At 42.5% G+C, this 21,884-nt stretch overlaps 1 protein-coding gene across 1 annotated transcript; it reads left to right on the forward strand.

Annotated features, from left to right (window-relative positions):
• Window positions 1-1,966: 1,966 nt before the first annotated feature.
• Window positions 1,967-20,425, forward strand: LOC114448454 (E3 ubiquitin-protein ligase RNF19A-like). The gene is made up of 10 exons (XM_028425397.1): window positions 1,967-2,177; window positions 11,214-12,209; window positions 15,720-15,928; window positions 16,127-16,271; window positions 16,505-16,667; window positions 17,508-17,622; window positions 17,863-18,024; window positions 18,109-18,322; window positions 18,399-18,542; window positions 18,630-20,425. Exons 2-10 carry the CDS (start codon window positions 11,497-11,499, stop codon window positions 19,417-19,419), a joined length of 2,655 nt encoding a protein of 884 aa, XP_028281198.1. The 5' UTR covers window positions 1,967-2,177; window positions 11,214-11,496; the 3' UTR covers window positions 19,420-20,425.
• The last annotated feature ends 1,459 nt before the right edge of the window (window positions 20,426-21,884 follow it).

A 21,884-nucleotide genomic window follows, 5' to 3' on the forward strand; every position in this document is an offset into this window, starting at 1 on the left:
TTCTCTAACTCCAGACATGTCTTGGAACAGCTAACACCTTGGGTCTTACAGTGCAAATATATCCAGGCGAATTGTTTTCTACCGAATGCATGTGATGGTCTTTAACGTCCCTGTGCTGAAAAGGCTGTTGAATTCAGTTGTGCGCAGCCTTGATCTACATCGATGACACAATGTTCACAGAAACTAGGACAGCTTTGCATAAATGCGTGACTGAATGGCAGCAACTCGGTCATAAAATATTAAATATTACCATACAGAGTGTTTTGTATAGGCAGAGTAAGTAGGTCTGTTTTTTAATGCTAATTTGCACCTGAACCTGTTACTGATAAATATTTATGGTTTTCAAGGGTGTATATTTGGCAAAGTGATTTCTGAGAAACCGATTAATGACAGGTTTAACTGTCTTCAATTTTGTATTGTTAAATATGTTTTATCTGGTATGGAAAACCTGAACTCATTTGTGTGCTCTTCCCCTTGTTATCATCAGTGGTTGTCATCTGTTTATTGTATCTGTCTCACAGAATCTGCTGTTTTTCCTACCTCATCTACTTTGTTTACTTGTCTGCACTCAAAGTAGTCTGCCGTCATAAATATTAACAGCAGTAAGGGCACAATTTCATCCATCCTTCAAACATGAGATAACCCTTCCAGCCAGAGCAGAGCAGAGGGAGCCTTGTAGAATGTCCTGGAGCATGAACAGGCCTAAATAATACACTGTGAACCAAATCTGCCTACAGCCTGCACCTTTGGATACAGGGTGTTGGTTTTACAATCTTAAAACATTTAAGAAAAACAACACCAGCCAGAAGATAATCCAAAAAACCTTAACAGGGGAAAGTGACAATAGTTTACCCTATTAGAGAGTGACTTTGGCCAAAACCTGAAAACCTGTAGTAGTCAAATAATTGAAATCTTATTATAAATATTTTATTATTATATAGGTTCTGTGATATTGTGTTTTCTTTATTTTTGGCAAAGCTTTTCTATATATAAAAAAATAAAATGAGCAACTAATAAAACAATAATAAGCAACTAGAACTATAAATTAAAAACTAAAATTTGAGTCGGGAAGTTTTTGTTGGTGGCCCATGATCTGGACCAAACTGGACACATTTCAAAATCTGATATATACTATATACTATTAAGCTTTATCTGTCCTCTATGGGCCTTCTCTCTCTTTTTGTGCTGTTTCTAATTAGGATGCTGCAAAGCACATAACAAAAAAAATCCTTGTCCAGCATGTGCAAGAATTTTTGTTTGTAGACTCTGACCTGGTTCAGGTCAGAGCTCTCAGATTACCCTGGACCTCTGCTATCACATGATTTGTACAGTCTGGCTCAGAGTGCTACTTGTTTTGGTTGGCTTTCCTCCCTAATTAGGCTTAGCTGTGCGGAATCCTTGCTTCAAGTAAACATGTGTCAGTAAAGATGTGAGGGACAGTAATATTCAGAGCTGTAAAATTCCACTGGCTTGTTTCCTTTCACTTCCTCTTGTGTCTCTTTTTAAATAATGATAAACACACTGGGAGAGCAATCATCATATAATCCTCTCTAGCTTGGATTAGGTTTAGGTCTGTCTGGAGCTGCCTAGTCTGCCACTTCATCTACAATCATGTATGATATGCATGTAGGCCCCAAATAAATTCAACATAGTAATTAAACAATGTTTTATATATATTCATGACATTTTGCCACATGTATATTGCACTAGAATACACTTCTAGCTACAATTCAGACATGGCTGACATTAATAGCAGAATTTTTTTATTACTTATTACTTAAATAAAACAAATGATATATTCTGAATTTATTAATTATCATTTCTTTTATTTGTATTATAATAAAGTGAGGCATTCTGTAGCGTTCAGCATTGCATTAGTTGAGGTCTATATATAAGCCTGTTGGAGCCGTGGTCGAAATCTCGCGATACTATTTGAATTTCTGAGCTAGAACGAGAGTTGCGAACAACAGAGCGAGCTGTGTAGGGGCTGTTGTCGTTCGAACCGAAACGGATAGGTGGGACCGAAGACAGAGGAAAATAAGTGCCAGTATCAGTGGGGAAGTAATTTACGACACTGCAGCGAGACTATTGATTAATAAATTGAAATGTTTTGAAAAGCAGGACGTTTCTTTTTTTTTTGTAACTATCTCCGGTACAAGTGTCATTAGCAACAGACGGTACGTTCTCATCGTTTCTAGCTAACCTTGCTAGCCAGTTGCTAACGCTTGCTGTGTTTGTTAGTTAGTTAGCTGACTGCATTATGTTAACCTTTACTAAGCCATGCTGTTTTGTGTTTCATTGCTATATTTACATCATGTGTCCTGCTTTCTCTCTCTCTCTCTCGATATATGTTGATCATTTGTTAGATAATGTAAACTGACATTTAACACACTGAACTATGGAGCTAAGCTAGCTAATAATTTAACATCATTGAGAAGTTGCCAAGAGCTGCCATTATTTTTTTTTTTGATTTTATATTACGACAGATGCTTTCCAGTGACTACGTACCTACGAGACACTTTCATATAGTTTGAGTTTCGTAGTAAGATATATACGTCGTTGGACAGTCTTACACAACGTTAAGTGCTGCAGATGTTTTTCTTTGTCCACAATAAAACTGCAGTCAGCATGAGAAAGAAAAGGTTCTCAGGGTTTCATAACGCCATGTGTGTCACACTTGTCTAGTCTCTCAGACCTGAGACTTGATGCTTTTCCCAGTGATTACATTACAAAGCGTTATTCTGTGATGTGTAGTTTGTCAGGTGAACCTCTGATATTAACAAAGCCTTATATCTAATCATGAGCAGGATAAGGATCGGATACTGCCTGTCATTTTAGGAGTAATGCAGATGGTGACTTGTGGCATTGAGGACTAGTCTAGTCTAGTTAGTACTCCTATTGAAGCTCTGCATTGGTTACTGGTCAGAGAGTTTTGCTGGATCTTGTAAACAGCAGAAGTAAAACCTACAGAGTCACCTACACAATGGAACAGTTTTTGTCCCATTGATCAGCCACAGCCCTAAATTTGGAAGAGGTGTTGTTCAGCGTCCTGTGCTTGTAGAGGTCCTAATCCTTTCAAAGGATTATATCAAACACTTCTTCACATGTCAGACTTCAGTTTTATGTTGTGTTTAACACAACACAAACAAGAGGTTTAATAAGCCATCAACAGTTTTAGTGTCCAAACACACAAGGTACCAGAGAATAGAAGAGTAAAAAAAAAATATCCTCCAATTTAAGTAGTTGTAGTGGTTGAAGAAAGCCTGAACTCGGTTCATATGTTTTTGGCACACGCAGCAGTTGCTCAGTCAGTGCTGTTTTTGGCAAGGTAGTACTTCAAAAAATTAAGAAGGGATTATGCAGCCACAAGTTATATTCTGGGTTTCCTGTGTTGAACCGAAATTCATTCTAGATAGCGATGGGTGTTGAGAAAAGAGTTTAAACAGTTGTTTATTAAGATCTGTTTATTTATTTTTTATATGCTGACCTACTGTACTGTGGATGACAATATTTATGTATTAAATAATCATATATTGAATCAACTGCCTAAGATTTGTTTAGAGAAAATCTCTAAAAGCCACTGTTGCCAGCAGTTTATCTGTGGTGTAACTAAAAATCGGTGGCTTCAAGCTTCAAGCAAAATCCGGTTTCTTAAATTGGACCATCACATCTTTGGTGTACTCGCCCTTTCCTGACTTTATCTTGGCTGGCAGCAGTCATCACTGATGTTCGCTTGCTCATCACAGATATCACTATCTTTATTTCAGTTTTGTTTGCCTGTTTATCTTTATATATATATATCTTTATAGCAGCTATCTCTTAATAGCTGCTGGATTCAGTCCTCCAGAGTCATCAATGTTTGGTATCAGAGGCCTCCTTGAGCTTTGGAGCTTGTTGACTAGACATGTGTGCTCCTCAAAGAAAGGTCATTAGCCTAGCATTGCAACCTAGCCTGTGTTGTCTGTGTGGTAGTGTTTGTCAGGACCTGTGTGTGAGCTCCCTCTCTTTCACCATGGTAAACACAGCTGCAAGGCTAGGTGGTGGTGGACCGTCCGACCCGTCACAGTGCTGTTCTTGATTGTGACCTGCAGATTTGGAAGCACTGGTTGTGGTCCCATTGCATTGTGCTTAGTTTTCAAGGGAAAGATCATTGAAATTGTCAAGCCATTACATTTTGTTTTTAATATCTTACCTCCTCAAAAATAGACATAATACAAACTACAATGCAGATATAGACTGTAATTCAGTATTTTGATAAACTACATTTTAGAGTGGGGCGGTCCTTCACACAACTCGAGGAAATTGTGAAATCTGTTGCTCAGCCATGTCTGCTTTGCTAATTTCTGGTTCAGTGTTGAGGTTCAGAGAACGTTGGTTTGGAAGGAAGTTTTTCGTAGTTGAGGAAACAGTAGAGATGGGCCTCTAAGTAAAGGCTGTAGAGTTCTGTTTTTGAAAGTGTACACACAGGTGCATTGCAGTAAAAACTGCTGCTCAGCTGTTACAGGGCAGAAACTGATAAAGTTTTTTGTTGTGTCTCCTCCTGCTAGATTACTTCTTGTCTCTGACTTGCATTTGTATATTTTTGTGTATTTGGTGCTACCCTGGGAGCAATATTCCTTACTTGCATTTTACCAGTTAATTCCTTTCTAACTCACACCCTCTTCCTGAGCTCTTAGCTCTCTCAGCTGAGCATAAATGCCAGGATACTTACCTCATTTCCCCCCACCCTCCTCATTGAAGTAAGGGGGGCAGCTGGAAACTGTATTGGCTTTGTTGAGGTTGGAAACTTTTCCTTTTTACTCCTTGTCGGCCTGCTTTGCTTCTCTTTGTACATTTAACAATATCTTCCCTGTTCACGATTGTGTTGTGGTTGCTGCACCATTTTTGTACTTCAAACTTTAAACACAATGCATTTATATTTTCATTTTTAATAAATGTTTAATTTGTGTGTAGTCTTAACCACCCGCTACAACGGATATGGCCATAAATTAACAATTAATAAAGCTATGTTTTAATGGTCTGGTTTGAAGGCAGTGGTACTAGATTAACCCCATCGTTTAAATACAGCCGCTGACCACATCCCCAGTTTTCATCTTGCTCCACACTGTGGTGAAAAGGGAGGGACACTGTTTGACTTTCATCCCACATTAGTCAATAGTGGCTCAGCTTGCCTGCCAGGAGGCTGTTCTTTGTCTGTTCATGATGCAGTGGAAGCCTCACTTATGCATTGACCGTCCCCTGCCCCATAGAAGCTCAGGAATGTGCATAGAGACAGCATTACACAGGAGACAGGCAGGCCAGGAATGCAGTTTGAATGACACTGACTGGCCCAGCTACACAAGCTCAGCTGCGGCATGTTTCACTGTTCACATTTGTCTGAGTGTCCAACACATTCCTTAGCTGTCATAGTTGTTGTCCCCCTGTCTCTCTGTCTGTATACCTTTCTTTGACTCTATGGTTTCTTTGGTTGCCCTTTGGTGTATTTCTGTCTGTATTTCTGTCTTTTATTTGTCCCTCTTCTAGATGTAATTTCACACATTGTGCCAAGTAGCAGCTAATTGAGACCTCACAGTCTGTTTGTGGGTGGTTTCTTTAGCCCCAGTCATATGTAACCTCACACACCCTTATTACCACTTATAGAAGCACAGCTCACTACTGAGACTTTACTGGCTAACTTTAGACCGAGTAGAAGCCCAGGTGTAATTATCAACCAAGTGGAATGACCGCTATTCTCCCGCACTGCTGAGTCACCCAGGGTGGTCCTCTCCTCTCTCCTCTCCGTTAGACTGAAGAAAGGTGCTGGTGCAAAAGCTGTTTTGTAAGATTACACTGAAAAAAATATTAATTTTACTACTCTGCGTCCTGTAGACTAAACACATTGTATGTAGGTTAATACTTTATTACCTCCTTACAAGTGATAGGCTTTTTTGTTTAGCATATGTAGGAGAAGATAATTATTATATGTGAAAACTATCTAGGCAATCTGTGTTGCGTTTAAGAGTACTGTGGTTCACAGCATGTGTTTAGTAAGAGCTGTACTCTCCCAGGCTGCAGCAGGTCAGTTGAGGTCAGTACTGGAGCTGTTCTCTCACTGGAATGCCTAATGAAATCTGTCCCAGAGGAAATCTCTGGCATGTACACCAACTCTCATCCTTCTATCTGCTTTGCAGTTTGCTTATTTACATAAGTTATTCTTTATTAGTCATTTTTGTCCTTCCCAGATCCTACACAGGTCAGTATTAGAAGCTATTGTTTTATTTGTAATAACCCAAGATAGGGTTGGGCGATACTGGCAAAAAAATTAATCACGATTAATCGTAGCATTTAGCCGATAATGATTCATTTGATGATTAATTGATGACAATTGCGCTTAGATGTTTTTGACTCTAAATCGCCACATTGTTCTAAAATGATACTGACAAATCATCAGTCAAGTTAATTACTTCATTCTAACAGGTTAAGCTGGTGAGTAGTGATTAGGCACCAACCAGCCATGTTTGAAATATGTATTGATAACAGATGCACAAACTGCTTCATCATTCAATAATAATGAAGCAAACATTTAAAGTAACTTTGTCCTTCAAATGTTCTTATCTTAAGTCACAGAGCAGTGCATATCAACATTAAAATTAAACAGGACAAATAAGTTCAGAAAAGTCACATCTGTGATTATTTCAAGTTAAAAAAAATCTGTCTGTGCAAATTAACCTGTGACTGGAGTATGTCACACACTAGTGCATGTTTACACTCATACGGTAGAACAGCAGCAGAAAAAACAAACCAGACAATTCCACATTTAAATGTATGTGTGTGCAAATCAACCTGCCTTACATTCTTCCAGCGCTTAGTTTGGTCGCAAGGAGCCCAATGACTAAACGTATCGTGGAATTCTTTCCGATATCTGCTGGAGGAGACTTCGCTGTTGTAATGTTTTCCTCTCTTGCTGTGGAGTCCCTAAATAAAGATCGGGAGGCAGCTTCTCCAGTCGGAGTTCATTCTTTTAATAACAACAAACATCCAGTTACTATGGCAACAACCTACGCTCCACGCTTACACCTAATGCATGTCGCGTACATGCATGTGCGACATGCTCCGCATCATTTAACAGAATACCACTGCCTTCCGCCATTATTGTTATTGTGGGCTCACATGTGCGCGCTTGCGGGTGATGGTGACAGTACGTCGCACACAAAAATGCGTCATCATGACGAGGCGCTAATCACCATAATCGATAAGTGGCAAATATTAATCGGTGACAGTTTTTCTGACGATACGATACGATCTTGCACAAGCCTAACCCAAGATTATTGCGAGCATTTTTCTAATCAACCTTAGCAGCCGGTGTTGTGGCCAAGTGTCGCTGCATTCCACAGGTGGTGTTGTTATTGTTCAGTATCTCCAGTACCTAGAAATATATTTTATATTTCAGAAACAATGTTTAGGGTCATATAAAACAGTTTTTCTGCTCCTACTCCTATTCCATAATAAAGATAATGGAAAAGTTTGTATTATTTTAATGTCAGTTAACGGCAAGGTGCTGTTAATATGGGACAATACAGGAAATATACTCTGTTCCATCTCAGACATCTTTTGCATGCAGCAAAACATCTTGCTGTGACTCTTTAGTTCACTGGAAAGACAACATGCCAAAGACACAAGCAAAGATATTCCCACTGTGTTATTTAGTTCTTAGCTACAGTAAATGAGACGAGAGGTTTGAAGAAGATATTGATACTGCTCTGTTTTCTTCTTCGAGGTTTTTCTGTTGTCATTCTTTTGAAACTAGACCACTCAACATCATAAATATTTCTGTAACTGTGAGGACATGTAATGTGGTGGCCAGTGGCCAGAAACGTGTATCACGCCACTCAGCTGAGTGGACTGATAATTGAAACGAGTTGACAGTGCTGTCTGATATCAGGGTTGTACTGTAGCTGCCAAAATCACAACGCAAGGCTTTGGCCGAGGAGAGATGAGGATTCCCACTATCAGCACCTTTTGGCCCACTTTTATTCATCTGTCAAATTTGCTATTATACCCCTTTGCCTCTCACTTTCTTCTTTTCTTATCTCAGCTCTCTGTTCTCACTCTCTCTCTGTGCTTCTCTTGCCCAGTTACAGGCACAGTGGGTAGATTTGGATTGTGTTAATGTACTTAAATTGGCACATTGTATGAGAATAGCTTTTTACTGCTGACCACAGCAGCCAATGAGCTGACTTAGGTGTTTCATTTTGTGAGTGGGACCTAGCCTGGTCCTTCAAATAAGACAGCTGGCTTAGTCTACCTGCATCATCAGTCCTCTCACCACGCACACGCAGCTAATTGCTCAGGAGTGATAAGCTTAGACAGTCACTCCTTGGCTGGTTTAGATACAGTGACAGACATCAAGGTCAGGCTACAGCACCCTCCCTGAAATTGTCTTTTTTAAATGCTGTACTGCCACACTCTGTGTCCTTATATCTTACTCACAGTACAATGCACCTAATGGTAGTGCTCCTAAACAGCAGTGGCACTTTAAACAGCATTTGTTTCCAGTTTTTTATACTAATATAGCATCGGCACAGTTAAAATGTTTCTAAAACAGCATTTCAAAACAAAAAAGCATTGGATCAAACTCATGGTCATGGGGAAAGGAAGAAGTGTTTACATATATGCTGCGGGAAACTGAGAAAAAATAAATGTGCCAGCATCCAGTCACGTTTGTCTATGGGAGACATGATTATGGGAGAGTCCTATACCTCATTCCATATGTGCAAAAGATAAAAATCCAGCTCTGCCCACCACATCAGTGTTTCCTGTTTTCAGTCCTGGCTCAAAGCAAGAGCAGTCAGAGCTGTGGAATGGGGAGGGGATCACTGTCTCTTGCTGATTTTGTGTGTGAACAAGAGGAGAGGGAGAACGAGGGTGATTGTAGGAAGAATGAGCTGCTTGTATTTCAGAAAAGCAGAGAAGCGTGGTGCTGGTAGTGTCAGTGGTTTGGTTGCAGCTGCACAGCTGCTGTGCTCGGCGCTGAGTACTGCTTTTGATCTTGGTATAGTGGTACAGATTGAAAGATTTGTGACGACTGCAGTTTCAGTTAAGTGTTTATGGCGCATGTACAGTGTGTGTGAGAGCAGAGCATTCTCTTGGCCTTGAACTTGTGTGGGCAGATAAGGGGTGTGTGTGTGTATTCCTTCATGCTACTCTCCATGTGTTTCCATTGCATGGTGGCCAAAGACACAGATAAACACACACATACACTTTCAGGAGGTAGACCCAGTGAGCAAGCTGGACCTCAGTAACAACACTCTCCTAAAATAACAGACATTCTTTTTCCCTCATCACCACTCCCAGAAACACAAAGAACAGATGTACAATCGGAGAGCATGCAGTCAGCGCAGCTGTGTGTTGCCAATTCTGGTACAAAGCTCTGCCTTATAGGTTTACCATTTGCTCATAAATTTTCTGGTGGTTTTCAGTACAAAAAGAATAGAAATAGAACATATTCAGGTATGCTCATTGAGCATTATCTGTTAATTTATTTTCATAGTGCACTCCATTAACTAGTGCCAAGTGCCTCTTGTTCTACACAATCTCTCTCCCTCTCTTAAACTGCTTACAGCACATAGTCGACAGATATTAGTGGCACACTTTTTCCTGCGTTGAAGTTTGCATGAATTCCTGGTCTGGCACAATCCAGAGTTCACCTGCTTTTATAAAGAAAGGATGGGCAATGGCATGTGATCTTCCTCCTCCTGTACACACATGTGAACCTGACAGGAGTCTTGATATCTAAAATTTAGCATTATTCATGCGCCAACTTGTTTTTTTTGGCAGGTGTGAACTACTAATTCACGTTTCTCTCTCTCTCTCTTGTTCTATAACACTCTGAAATGTGTGAAATTCTCAAGTGGACAGAACATTCATTAGACTGGCATGCAAACTGAGTGACTACTAGACAGAAAAACGCTCATACTTAGACATAAAGATTACAGAGAAGTTGCATTTTGTCATACAGGATATTGCGAAACTGTTAGATCTAATCAGAGTTCTGTCTACATACATAGACACATGCGCACATAGAGGCTAGGCTCTACATTCTTTTAAAATCTTTAAAAAGGGTGTGACCTTTTTGTCAAAAAACTATCCATATTAAAATATCCACAAACAAAACATTCATGCTTTACAGCAGTATAACACGTATGGATACAGAGTCAGAGTATTTCTATTTTTGCTTTAGAGCATTTCTTGCATCTTACATGACTAGTGTTTGAGACTATTCATTAAAACTTTAAACATCATCTTTAAAATTCACATGTTAACACATGATTTTCAGTGGTGTTTATGGCTGTTGTTAAATATACAGTGCATCAAAACCAGTATCGGCAAATCAATCTTTAGGCTTGATTTATGCTGCTGCATTGCACCCTTACAGAGCCTCTGCTGCAGCCTAGACATGCAGCCTATTCCTTTGTGCGTATTTGTACAAGTGTGAGTCCTGGTAGCAGAGTTTCTGTGCTGCTGTGTTGAGTTTCTGTTTACTTCTTGTATTTCAAACAATGGTAATTGAAACTGAGCAGATCGTGCTGGAGGTGGTGCTGATACATCTTGAACCCCAGTTAATTTTCTTCTGAACTTATTGAAGTACAAATTGGAGAGACATATGAGGAATTGGCTTGGAGGCTTAGTTTTATGCGCTTGTCCAACCACTGAGAAACACATAAAAAGAAATACAAATATTTTTATCACAGGTGAAATTGTGAAGAAGGAAATGTCATACTACCAAGCTACCCCATCAAGTTGAAGCATCAATCTGATGCAGCACCATAAACAAGTTTTCACTCTGCTCTGCTATGTATTAATTCACACTTTTGGTCTGGGTCTCAGAGTCTCACTGCATCAGTACTGTCCAAGGCTGTGAGCCGTCTGTAAACCTGTGCTACGTGAGCTGCAGTTCTAGCTAGCAAGTACATTAAAGCCCTCACTTAAGACAGCTTCTCATCAAAACAGATTTAGGATAAGGGTTATCTTAACGCAGTGGTAGCAGTTAAGATTGTTGCATGAAATAATTTGTCCTTTATATAGCCAGTGTATCTGTTATTATTATTCAGTGAAAGCTGCTGCCTTCCTGTTTGATTTTATCTTCAGTACGATTGAGTAACATTGAAAGTTATTAACATATGCTGTTTTCTCTCTCTCTCCCCTCCCACATGCCTTTTTCCTTCTCTTTGCAGGTTCTGTTGCCTCAGTTTCACATCAGGTGACCCCCACCCCTCCGCCAAAATCCGGCTATTAGATGTGACCACGAGGTTGATCAGGAGAAGCCACCATGTCTTAAATACAGACGGGCCCTCTGGAGCCCTGTCCCCCCACCCTGGCCCTCCGTCCCCCTCCCCCATCCACCATCTCACCCCCTCTCCCAGCCCCATCCAACTCCCAGACCTCTCTGCCCATGTGAGGGACAGACTCCCCAGTGCTGGCTCCCCGCTGGCACACCCCTCTCCTCCCTCCGGAGAGATGAGCTTGCAGAAGCACCAGCAGCTGAGTCGAGGTAGTGGTGGAGTAATGGGTTCTGACCGGGACCTACAGTCCACTGCTTCCTCCATCTCCCTGCCCTCTGTTAAGAAGGCCCCCAAGAAGAGGCGCCTCTCCCTGGCCTCTCTTTTCAGACGGCGAGGACGGGAGTCAAGATCAGGGCGTCAAAGGTCCAGAGAGCTCCACCATTCTGGACCTGGAGGGTTAGGAGGGGTGGATGGTATTGCCAGCATCGAGAGCATCCACTCTGAGATGTGCAATGACAAGAACTCTGCCTTCTTTTCTATGGCTGGGACCGGAGCTGCCTCTGCTGCTGCTGCTGCTGCTGCCTCCACCTCATCTGCCTCAGGGCCTTCTTCCTCTATTTGTTCCTCCTCCAAGACAGGAGGTGGGGTAGGGGGAGAGCTACTGGAGTGCCCGCTGTGCCTTCTGCGCCACTCCAGGGAGAGCTTCCCTGACATCATGACCTGTCACCACCGCTCCTGCATCGATTGCCTGCGCCAGTACCTGCGCATCGAGATCTCAGAGTCACGAGTCAACATCAGCTGTCCCGAGTGCTCAGAGCGCTTCAACCCGCACGACATCCGCATGATCCTGGGCGACCGGGCACTCATGGAGAAATACGAAGAGTTCATGCTTAGGAGGTGGTTGGTGGCAGATCCAGACTGTCGCTGGTGCCCTGCACCAGACTGTGGGTAAGAAGAGACTTTAAATGCACAGTTTGAAAACACAACCACAATGACATACACTCTGTGGCACCTCACACTTATCTTGTCCTCCAAGTTCCTAAAAAACATGCAGTGTTGTCATTTGAACAGGCTTCTTTTGTGCTGGATGTGGTCTGTGAGAGTCTTAGACCCCGTTCACACTGGGGCAATCAATCCGGTTAGAGTGGGATTCGGGTCATATCTGGATATATCTTGATCCACCTCTCGGAGCCGGATCGGCTCAAATGTGGTTTAGGTCGGAACGCAAATCCCGCTAGTGACGCGATACTTCCGGTTCGCGGGGACAGTGTCCGGGTCGCGTACAAAAGCCGCATGTAAATAATCGTTGAACTACGACAGCTTTGCCCCAAGTTTATTTTCCACAGGGCTACAAAGGAATAAACGGTTTTTAGAACCGAAAAAAAATAAAGAACGAGCAACACGGGACAAAAAAAAAAAACGCACGACACATGCACACATGTGGTCCTACCACGGCCTGAACGGACTCTGTATATTACAAGGCGCCCCCTAGCGGTTTGGAGGACAACAAACAAGGCAGAATAAGCTGGATTGAGTGCGGACACTGAACGTATCCAGCTTAAAGGATTCAATCCTCAATCCTACTCTAGCTGGATTGACTTCCTCCAGTGTGAACAGGGCCTTATTGTTCGATCAAAAGGATTACAGCCCCTAAATAATTGTTAATATGTGATCAGATGAGTTAACAACAAAATACTTCTTTACGTGCACATTGACTTATATTTATATTATTTAGAGTGATTTGCTATGAGCCCCTTCCTGCCTTTGTGTCTTTCACTTGTGCGGTACTGTTTTGCTGTCGAATCCCCTTCCAGAGTGACGGCTTGTTGGCTGCTTCTCCCCAGTCACCCATGTTGTCACTGCAGTATGTCTTTATAGAGGCCCCGCAGGGTCAAATAGTGACTCTGACAAAACAAATCAGCAACTTTTTCTATGTAGCTGAGAGGACATCTGTCTAAAGTTTCTTTACTTCAGAAGGAGTCCAGATTTTGCAATTATTGTATGATACAATACAAACTTTGTTCACATTTAAAGCTGCATTGGCTCAGAGGTCCTTCTCTCATGCACACAGACTTACATTTTCTTTTCTCCCAGACACTGTTTGAGGTCAAATAGCTGCAAAACAAGCATCCATCGAGACTTTCATGAAGTACTGTTTGTACTTTATTGTGAAGTCTCCGTAACCTTCAAACTTTGCTCAGCTGGGTGTTTTGTTTTGTGGGATGTCCTAAAACTGTTTTGTAAATGTGAGAAGGCTAGAACCAGATGTATTTGAGGATAGGAATTCTGTGGAGACATGATTTATGAATAGATTTAGTCTTGCCATAGTATCCAGCTCACTGAGTTGAAATGATGGAAGCAGCAGTCGGTGAGACCTTTCTTGCATCCATGTTTGCTGACAGTAAACGTGCCTCTCTTGTGCTAATTGATGTTTGATGTTTTCACTTCAGGCTAACTCAGAGGAAACTTTTTTTCCTGCGGCACAGAGGCAGAGACGGATTTCAGTCTTTGGTCTGCGCAGTGTTTAGTGTTGGCAGTTTACTGACGATGATTGTAAATAAGGCTGACGTGACTTTGCAATTCCTCACGGTTTGCATTGTAGGCACAGTTTTCAGGAGGGTAAATTGATCCACCGCAGAGGAAGTCTCCAAGACTGTCTATGGCTCAGTGTTTGAAACATAATCCTCAGGTCAGTCACAGAGGGGCTGAGAGACTCGAGTTATACCAAAATAGACGTACGTCACACGCCGGATTTCCCCTCACAAAATTTGATGGGTGCTGTTTGCAGCTGGTATGTCTGAGTAAATGTACTCATTATTTTTTTTAAACCTTGTCGTTAGTTGTGTCAGTACTTTTGTGTGAAGTCTGTTGAGGGGTAATAACTGGTCACAACATTATTAAATAACAGGCACACAAAAGAATCTTGCATGGGGTCATTTTATAAGATGTGGTGGATGTGTTTTATTTTGTTTAGCTTCTCAAATACTCCTGCCATATGAGGACAGCTGTGTTGTTTTGTTGACTCTTCGTTTAATTTCCCTGCAACCGCAAAATTGAGTGTTTGTCTGATGTGTCTCATTCCCCCTTTTGGCCATGCTTTGGGACAGATGGTGTAAGGCTCTGATGACCTTTAACTTGTGTTCCCATCGGTAGTGAGAATCAAAATACAATACATCGATCTGTTTGGTGTAGGTGTTCTGTATACATTGCAGCAGAGGCTTCTATTGGCCAGATAGTTCAAAAAGATCAGACTATTCATTGTGTTTGTTACTTCTGTGTAGTGGCATTGTTTTGTTTTTTACTTGCAGGAACCAGGTTGTCATGTGGTTTGTGCAAAATCGTATCGTGTGCAATTAATCGTCAGAAAAACTGTCACCGATTAATATTTGCCACTTATGGATTACAGCGATTAGTCGCGTGTCGTCATGATTTTTTGTGTGAGACGTACTCTCACCATCACCCTCGAGCACACACGTGAGCCCACAATAACAATAATGGCGGAAGGCAGTGGTATTCAGATAAATGATGCGGAGCAGCACGTTCCTAACAGAGGTTCCATGTCTGTCACCATAAGCCGGAGTACGAAGAAAGCCGAAGAAAGCGCGACGAGGCCACAACGCCGGCTCCAGCTGTAGTGTATCATGCTGCGCACGCATACGCGACATGCATTAGGTGTGAAGCGTGGAGCGTTGGTTGTTGCCATAGCAACTGGATGTTTGTTGTTATTAAAAGAATGAACTCCGACTGGAGAAGCTGCCTCCCGATCTTTATTTAAGGACTCCGCAGCAAGAGAGGAAAGCATTACAATATGCGAAGTCTCCTCCAGCAGATATCGGAAAGAATTCCACTCAGCCGAGAATCCGCGATAACGTTTAGTCATTGGGCTCCTTACGACCAAACTAAGCACTGAACGTAAGGCAGGTTGATTTGCACACACATACATTTAAATGTGGAATTGTCCCGTTTGTTTGTAATGTTTTTTCTGCTGCTGCTCTACAGTATGAGTGAAAACATGCGCTAGTGTGGGACATACTCCAGTCACAGGTTCATTTGCACAGACAGATTTTTTTTTAACTTTAATAATCACTGATGTGACTTTTCTGAACTTATTTGTCCTGTTTAATTTTAATGTTGATATGCACTGCTCTGTGACCTTAAGATAAGAACATTTGAAGGACAAAGTTACTTTAAATGTTTGCTGCATTATTATTTTGAAACAGTTTGTGCATCTGTTATCAATACATATTTCAAACATGGCTGGTTTGTGTCTAATCACTACTCACCAGCTTAACCTGTTAGAATGAAGTAGTTAACTTGACTGATGATTTGTCAGTATCATTTTAGAACAATTAAGTGATTTAGAGTCAAAAACATCTAACATCTAACATCTTTGAATTGTTTTTTTGTCATTCTGTGATGCCATATTATTTTGTCTCATAAGTGTTTTTCCTCTGCCAGGTATGCAGTGATAGCCTTTGGGTGTGCCAGCTGTCCAAAGATCACATGCGGCAGGGAGGGATGTGGAACAGAGTTCTGCTACCATTGTAAACAGCTGTGGCATCCCAACCAAACCTGTGATGCAGCACGACAGCAGAGAGCCCAGAGTCTCCACCTGAGGACTGTGCGCTCATCCTCACTCAGCTACAGCCAAGAGAGTGGAGCTGCAGGTCCGCTGAGTGAAAGCTCACAAAAACACACACACACACACACACACAGAGATTAAAGACACATTGTGTAGTCTCATCAGAAGAATAGCTAATGTTGTGAGGTGTCTACAGGCTGACGCAGCATTGGTTCTAAAAAAAAACAGTACTTCTTCTGTAGGTTTCATGTCAGCACTGAAAAGCTTATTCTGCTTCTCCCAGCTGATGACATCAAGCCATGTCCGCGTTGTGCTGCTTACATCATCAAGATGAATGACGGGAGCTGTAACCACATGACCTGCGCTGTCTGTGGCTGTGAGTTCTGCTGGCTCTGCATGAAAGAGATCTCAGACTTGCACTACCTGAGGTACGTATTTTACACAAAACCCACAAATATACAGAACATACTGATGCAGCAGACTGAATACTACCACCTCTACCACAGAGGTGGTAGTATTCTATCAGGGGATGTTAAACCACAAAGTGTCAGTGTTCACTTGTGTTGGTCATGGTCATTCATGGCGGTCTGCAGCTTTCTTTGTGCAGTTCAGCCTTTTCAGATTTTTCTCTCATCCCCCCCCCCTTTTACCTCTGTCTCAGTCCATCAGGCTGTACTTTCTGGGGGAAGAAGCCATGGAGCAGGAAGAAGAAAATCCTCTGGCAGCTGGGAACACTTGTGGGCGCTCCTGTTGGAATAGCACTCATTGCAGGCATTGCTATACCTGCAATGATTATTGGCATCCCTGTATATGTGGGAAGGAAGGTGAGGCTTGGTATCATTTGAAGCGGTTTTACTCTCGGGAGGACTTGTTTAAACCTGTCACTGTTTGGGATCACAATTCAGACGCTTGACTCAGTTGTTTGTAGCAGCTTCTGCACTTCTGCATCTCACATTTATGAGAAATCAAAGTAAAACTTTAACTAGTTACCTCAAGCCTTCTGACATAATTTATGAATAACCTGTGCATCCTTGTATGTGTTGTATCACTCACAAATGTCGGTCTGTTCAGAATGAGAATTTGACATTACAATAAAATGCAAGTATTCAGACTCTGCAGAATTCCCCGCTTGAGGCTGCCAAGAAGAAGCCAAAGCCAACAAATCTTTTTTTCCCTTCCCTGACAGCAACACCAGACCACACTCAGTAGTGATCACATGCTGCATGTGAACCATCTGAGCATGAATCACCTACATTCCACAAGCACTGTATGAATATTCCTGTTCAGCCATAATGTCAAACCTTCATCGTGGTGACTCAGTAAACCCATGCCACGGCCTGACTTTTTCTGGATGTGTCACTTTTAAGATTTCCACATCAGCTGAACAAAGCAAGCTGTATTTGTGAGTTTGAAACCACAAAGACCCGTTTACTGCTATTTTTCCTTTTTAAAGGAAACTGGAGGTAGTTGTTAACAAGTTTTATCAGACGTGTAGGCTCAGTCTAACACTACCTCAGAGTAGTTGGTGCATGACGCTGCTGTGCCTCTGAGTTAAGAGTTCTCATCATGACTAATCCGCCCCACAAGATAAGAGAAACCAATGATGTCCTGTTTGTCTGTCTGTCTGTCTGTGTGACTCACATTTGTCCCCCTTTCTCTGTCAGATCCATAACCGCTATGAAGGCAAAGATATTTCCAACCACAAGAGGAACCTGGTGATTGCGGGTGGAGTCACTCTCTCAGTCATCGTGTCCCCAGTGGTGGCTGCAGTAACTGTTGGTCAGTCTCTCCCCCCTCTCTCTCTCTCTGCCTGCCTGCAGATCGTTATTGACATTCTGTATCCTTGTTTGACTTTTCGGGCTTAGGGATTTTCTGTTGTTTAATGTTCAGCTCTACATTATGAAAAGTTTGTTTTCAGAGTCATAATTTTTCACAACGTGCTACATAAAGATGGGAAAGTTGAAGGACTCTCTTTTTTTGTGCCTTGGCTTAACTTGTTGTCTCTCCATCACCCTTCAGGCATTGGCGTTCCCATCATGCTTGCGTATGTCTACGGCGTGGTGCCCATCTCTCTATGCCGTAGCGGTGGATGTGGTGTCTCGGCCGGGAATGGAAAAGGAGTTCGCATAGAATTTGACGACGAGAACGACATGAACATTGGCAGTGGGGCAGTTGCCACTGGTGAGATTTAATTCTGAATCCTGACCCAGTGTCTGTGTTTCTGGTTTTTGTCATTTTAAATGTTTTTTTTTATCTTCTTTGTAGATACTACATCAGTGGCAGACACCAGGAACAACCCCAGTATAGGTGAAGGCAGTGTTGGTGGGCTGACGGGCAGCCTGAGTGCCAGTGGCAGCCACATGGACCGTCTGGGGGCCATCAGGGACAACCTGAGTGAGACGGCCTCCACCATGGCCCTGGCTGGAGCCAGCATCACAGGCAGCCTGTCTGGCAGCGCCATGGTCAATTACCTGAACAGGTACTGCAACCATTACTTTGGGCTTCACTGGGCGTCTTTTACATTGCTTAAATCTCCATCTTTGACATGTTGGCAGGCTGGAGGTGCAGGCCGATGTGCAGAAGGAGCGCTGCAGTCTGAGCGGTGAGTCTGGTACTGTCAGCCTGGGCACAATCAGTGACAATGCTAGCACCAAAGCAATGGCTGGATCCATTCTTAATGCCTACATGCCTCTTGACAGGTAAGCTTCGTTTCATCCTGACGTAGCACGTCGTCAGCGTCGTTTGTGTGTCTTTCTAAAAAATCAGTCTTTCCTGCCGTGTTGCAGAGACGGGAACAGTATGGAGGTCCAGGTTGACATTGAGTCCAAACCTGGAAAACTGCGGCATCACAGTGGTAGCAGCAGTGTAGATGATGGCAGCCATGTTGGTCGCTGTGGCTGGACCTGTCCCTCCGGCGGCTGCAACTCTTCAGAGGGCAAAGGAACCTCCACTAAGTGGGCCAAAGAGGCATCCTGCTCCTCATCCTCCAGCTCGGGAGGCAAAAAGAGCAAAGGCAAGCTGCGCAAGAAGGGCGGCGGTGGCACCAAGATCAATGAAACACGGGAGGATATGGATGCTCAGCTGCTGGAGCAGCGCAGCACCAACTCCTCAGAGTTCGATTCGCCGTCACTGAGTGGCAGCCTGCCATCTGTGGCGGACTCCCACTCCAGCCACTTCTCCGAGTTCAGCTGCTCCGATCTGGAAAGCATGAAGACTTCCTGTAGCCACGGCTCTGGCGGAGGCGATTACCACACGCGCTTCGCCACTGTCAGCCCTCTACCTGAGGTGGAGAACGACCGCCTGGAGACCTGCCCCGCTTCTTCATCCTCCTCCCAAGGGCAAGGATCTGTCATCACTCCCCACTCCCCCACCTCCTCCCTGGGCCACGGTGCAGAGCTCTCATCTCTTTGCTTCATCACAGAGGAGAATGTCAACCTGGTGTGCCCCGCTGAGCTGGACTCTGACAGCAACACCGGAGAGCTGCTAAAAGAAACCAACAACAACCACCGCCAACCACAGCAGCCAGCCCAAACCCAGCAGCAGCCCAAGAACTCCTGTATACAGACTGATATATAAAATCTCAATACCTTAAGTGCTGCACAGACACTGTTTTTTATTTAACACCCTTTCCTCCATTAAGCTAACAATCATAGCTTACAGTTAAACCTGCAGTTTCTGTTATTCCCTTGTAAAGGGGACATATTATTTTGGGATTTATATCCTTCATAAACAGCAGCCTTTCAGTAAAACAGATCCGTGTGTCCGCTGACTGTTAGAAGGCTGGTGGAAGTATTAAAAGGCTTCTAAAGTGCATCCATGTATGAAATGTTAAGGTTGTCGAACGCTGGTGTTTCTCCCTGTGTGACCCACAGACTGCTGACACGTTTTTTTAACACGCTCTGGCCACTTGCAACAGAAGGCAGCCCACCAGTGGGGGCTGCTGTCCTATCGATCCGTGTAGGTTCAAATGAAACCACTGTGCCAGTTTTGCTAGTATTTGATTTTTGGCCCTTACAATGTGGATGCAACACCAGGCAGGAATCTTAGATGTTTCGGCTTTCCAGAGGTGAACTCAAACAGGGACCAGGCAATATAAATCACTATTTCCTCTATTTTATTTTTCCCAAAATGTATGTATTAAAAACAGGGGAACCTTTGAGTTCTTATCTGTATTTATTATTATATGTTTTTTTCTTCCCCCTGGATGTTCGTCTGATATTAGACCCTCTAATGTATAATTTTAAGGCCTGGGCTCAGTATTCTGAATCATTTTAGTACTAAAATCTAACTTCTCTTGTATGCACACGTAGCTGTTGTCTCACTGTGGGAGACGGTGCCTGACAGCCCTTCAGCAGCTTGGTAACTGCAGAGTTTAGACCTGTAGCCTAAACCTCTGCACGTGTGTGTTTTTAGTGCTAAGATAACTTTGGAAGCCCCGGCCTGGTTGGAGACTTCGTTATCGTACGAGGGTTTAAGAGAGGATAGCTTTGATTTGAGAAAAAAGGTCTCTGGAAGGCCATGGTTATAAAGATAATGCTGAAAGTCATTATATTAAATTTAACCAGTGGGTTGGTCAATTCTGTGAAATTGTACAAAGAAATAGTTTTTGTCCTGTTCAAAGGTGATTTATTCAAGCAGATGGTTTCGCCTCACTGAGTAAGAGAGCGCTTTGATATCTTTCTTTGTTAACTCATGGTGCCTTCAAGAAGCTGTTTGTGTTCTGTTCGTCTCTCTTTCTCTCTCTCTCTCCACTGTGTCTTCTAGATTCTAAACAACAATGACGACTCACAATAGTTTGCAGAATGTCTGTCTGTGTAGGAGGGATGCTTATTCACATGTGGTGAAGATATTGTGGTAGACATGGTAAATGAAGACTTTTCAATTGCCTACCAAAGACAGCACTCAGGCTCTTGTTAAATCTTATACCTTTTGACGTCATAGACACGGTATTGTGCATCCTTTTTACACCACTAGGGGATGAATGAAGACAAGACCCAGGATTATACATACAGACTGCTGTTTCGTACATGCTTCACAAATGCTACGCAAATAACCAAGGCTGCACAACAGCCCCGAGGCACCTGCACTGTTACCTGTATTATGTTGACGTTCTGCAATGCACAAAGGTTAATAGGGAGCGGTAGGTTTGTTAGGCGATACCTACCCTATTGATTTGTCCTGTGATTACTGTTTGTGTTGCCAACTGGTGCTGCTGAGCAGACTTGAAGTCAAATAGTTCTTTCCCCCCCCCCCTCAGAGTGTTTGCCGAAGCCTGCGTTTACTGCTGGGTGGTCCGTTTTGTAGAGGCCATCAAGCCGGCTCAGGTGAACCTCTACCAGGAATGGTATTTTGACCTAGGTCTGTTACTGAATGAACACTCAAATTAGTTTTTTGTGGGTAAGGCTTCATGCTGCAGTCCTCCCTGCATCAAAGCAAACCATTGTTTTTTGTTCTTCCTCTTCAGTTCAGTTGCTCATTCCTCACCAAATCTCCAGTTTATGATCCTAATTTGAACACTAGTGCCAGATATAATTTGTAATTTGTGCAGAATGGCATAAGGTATTTGTATATTTGTTTGGTAATTTGCTTTACTATATGCGTGTAAATGCATATCAAAAAATAAAAAAAAAATATATATATGAACTGTTGTCCTCAGCTTTTTTAAGTCAAGTCAAATTACTCGATTTAAACTTTTTCTTCCAGTTTATTAGCCCTCTGTGAATATTGTACACATATTTTACAACTCTACTGAAACATAGTTAAAACCACAGTGAAGAGAAACTGGAATACAGTATGTGGAATTATTGCCTCTTTGTCCCCACATTTTCCTCCCTGAACTGACACTCGGTACATTCATATAGAATTGATGAAGCATTTAAAAACAAGGAATAGTTTGTATTTAGGCAGTCTTCAATTGTAGAACATTTAGACTGACTTTAAATAAAATAAACAATAGTTTTAACATAGATGTGCATATAGCAGAGATAATATCATGTATGATTTATGATGCATAAATCCAAACCATCCAACCATGTGATTAA

Source organism: Parambassis ranga, chromosome 16 (assembly GCF_900634625.1).
Source record: "Parambassis ranga chromosome 16, fParRan2.1, whole genome shotgun sequence".
Classification (NCBI taxonomy): Eukaryota; Metazoa; Chordata; class Actinopteri; family Ambassidae; genus Parambassis; species Parambassis ranga.

Excerpts from the sequence above, each read along its gene's own strand:
- LOC114448454 (XM_028425397.1), top strand. The coding sequence starts at position 11,497 with ATGAGCTTGCAGAAGCACCAGCAGCTGAGTCGAGGTAGTGGTGGAGTA. Across the intron at positions 12,210-15,719 it reads TGCCCTGCACCAGACTGTGG|GTATGCAGTGATAGCCTTTG; the intron begins GTAAGAAGAGAC and ends TTCCTCTGCCAG. Across the intron at positions 17,623-17,862 it reads GGTGGCTGCAGTAACTGTTG|GCATTGGCGTTCCCATCATG; the intron begins GTCAGTCTCTCC and ends ATCACCCTTCAG.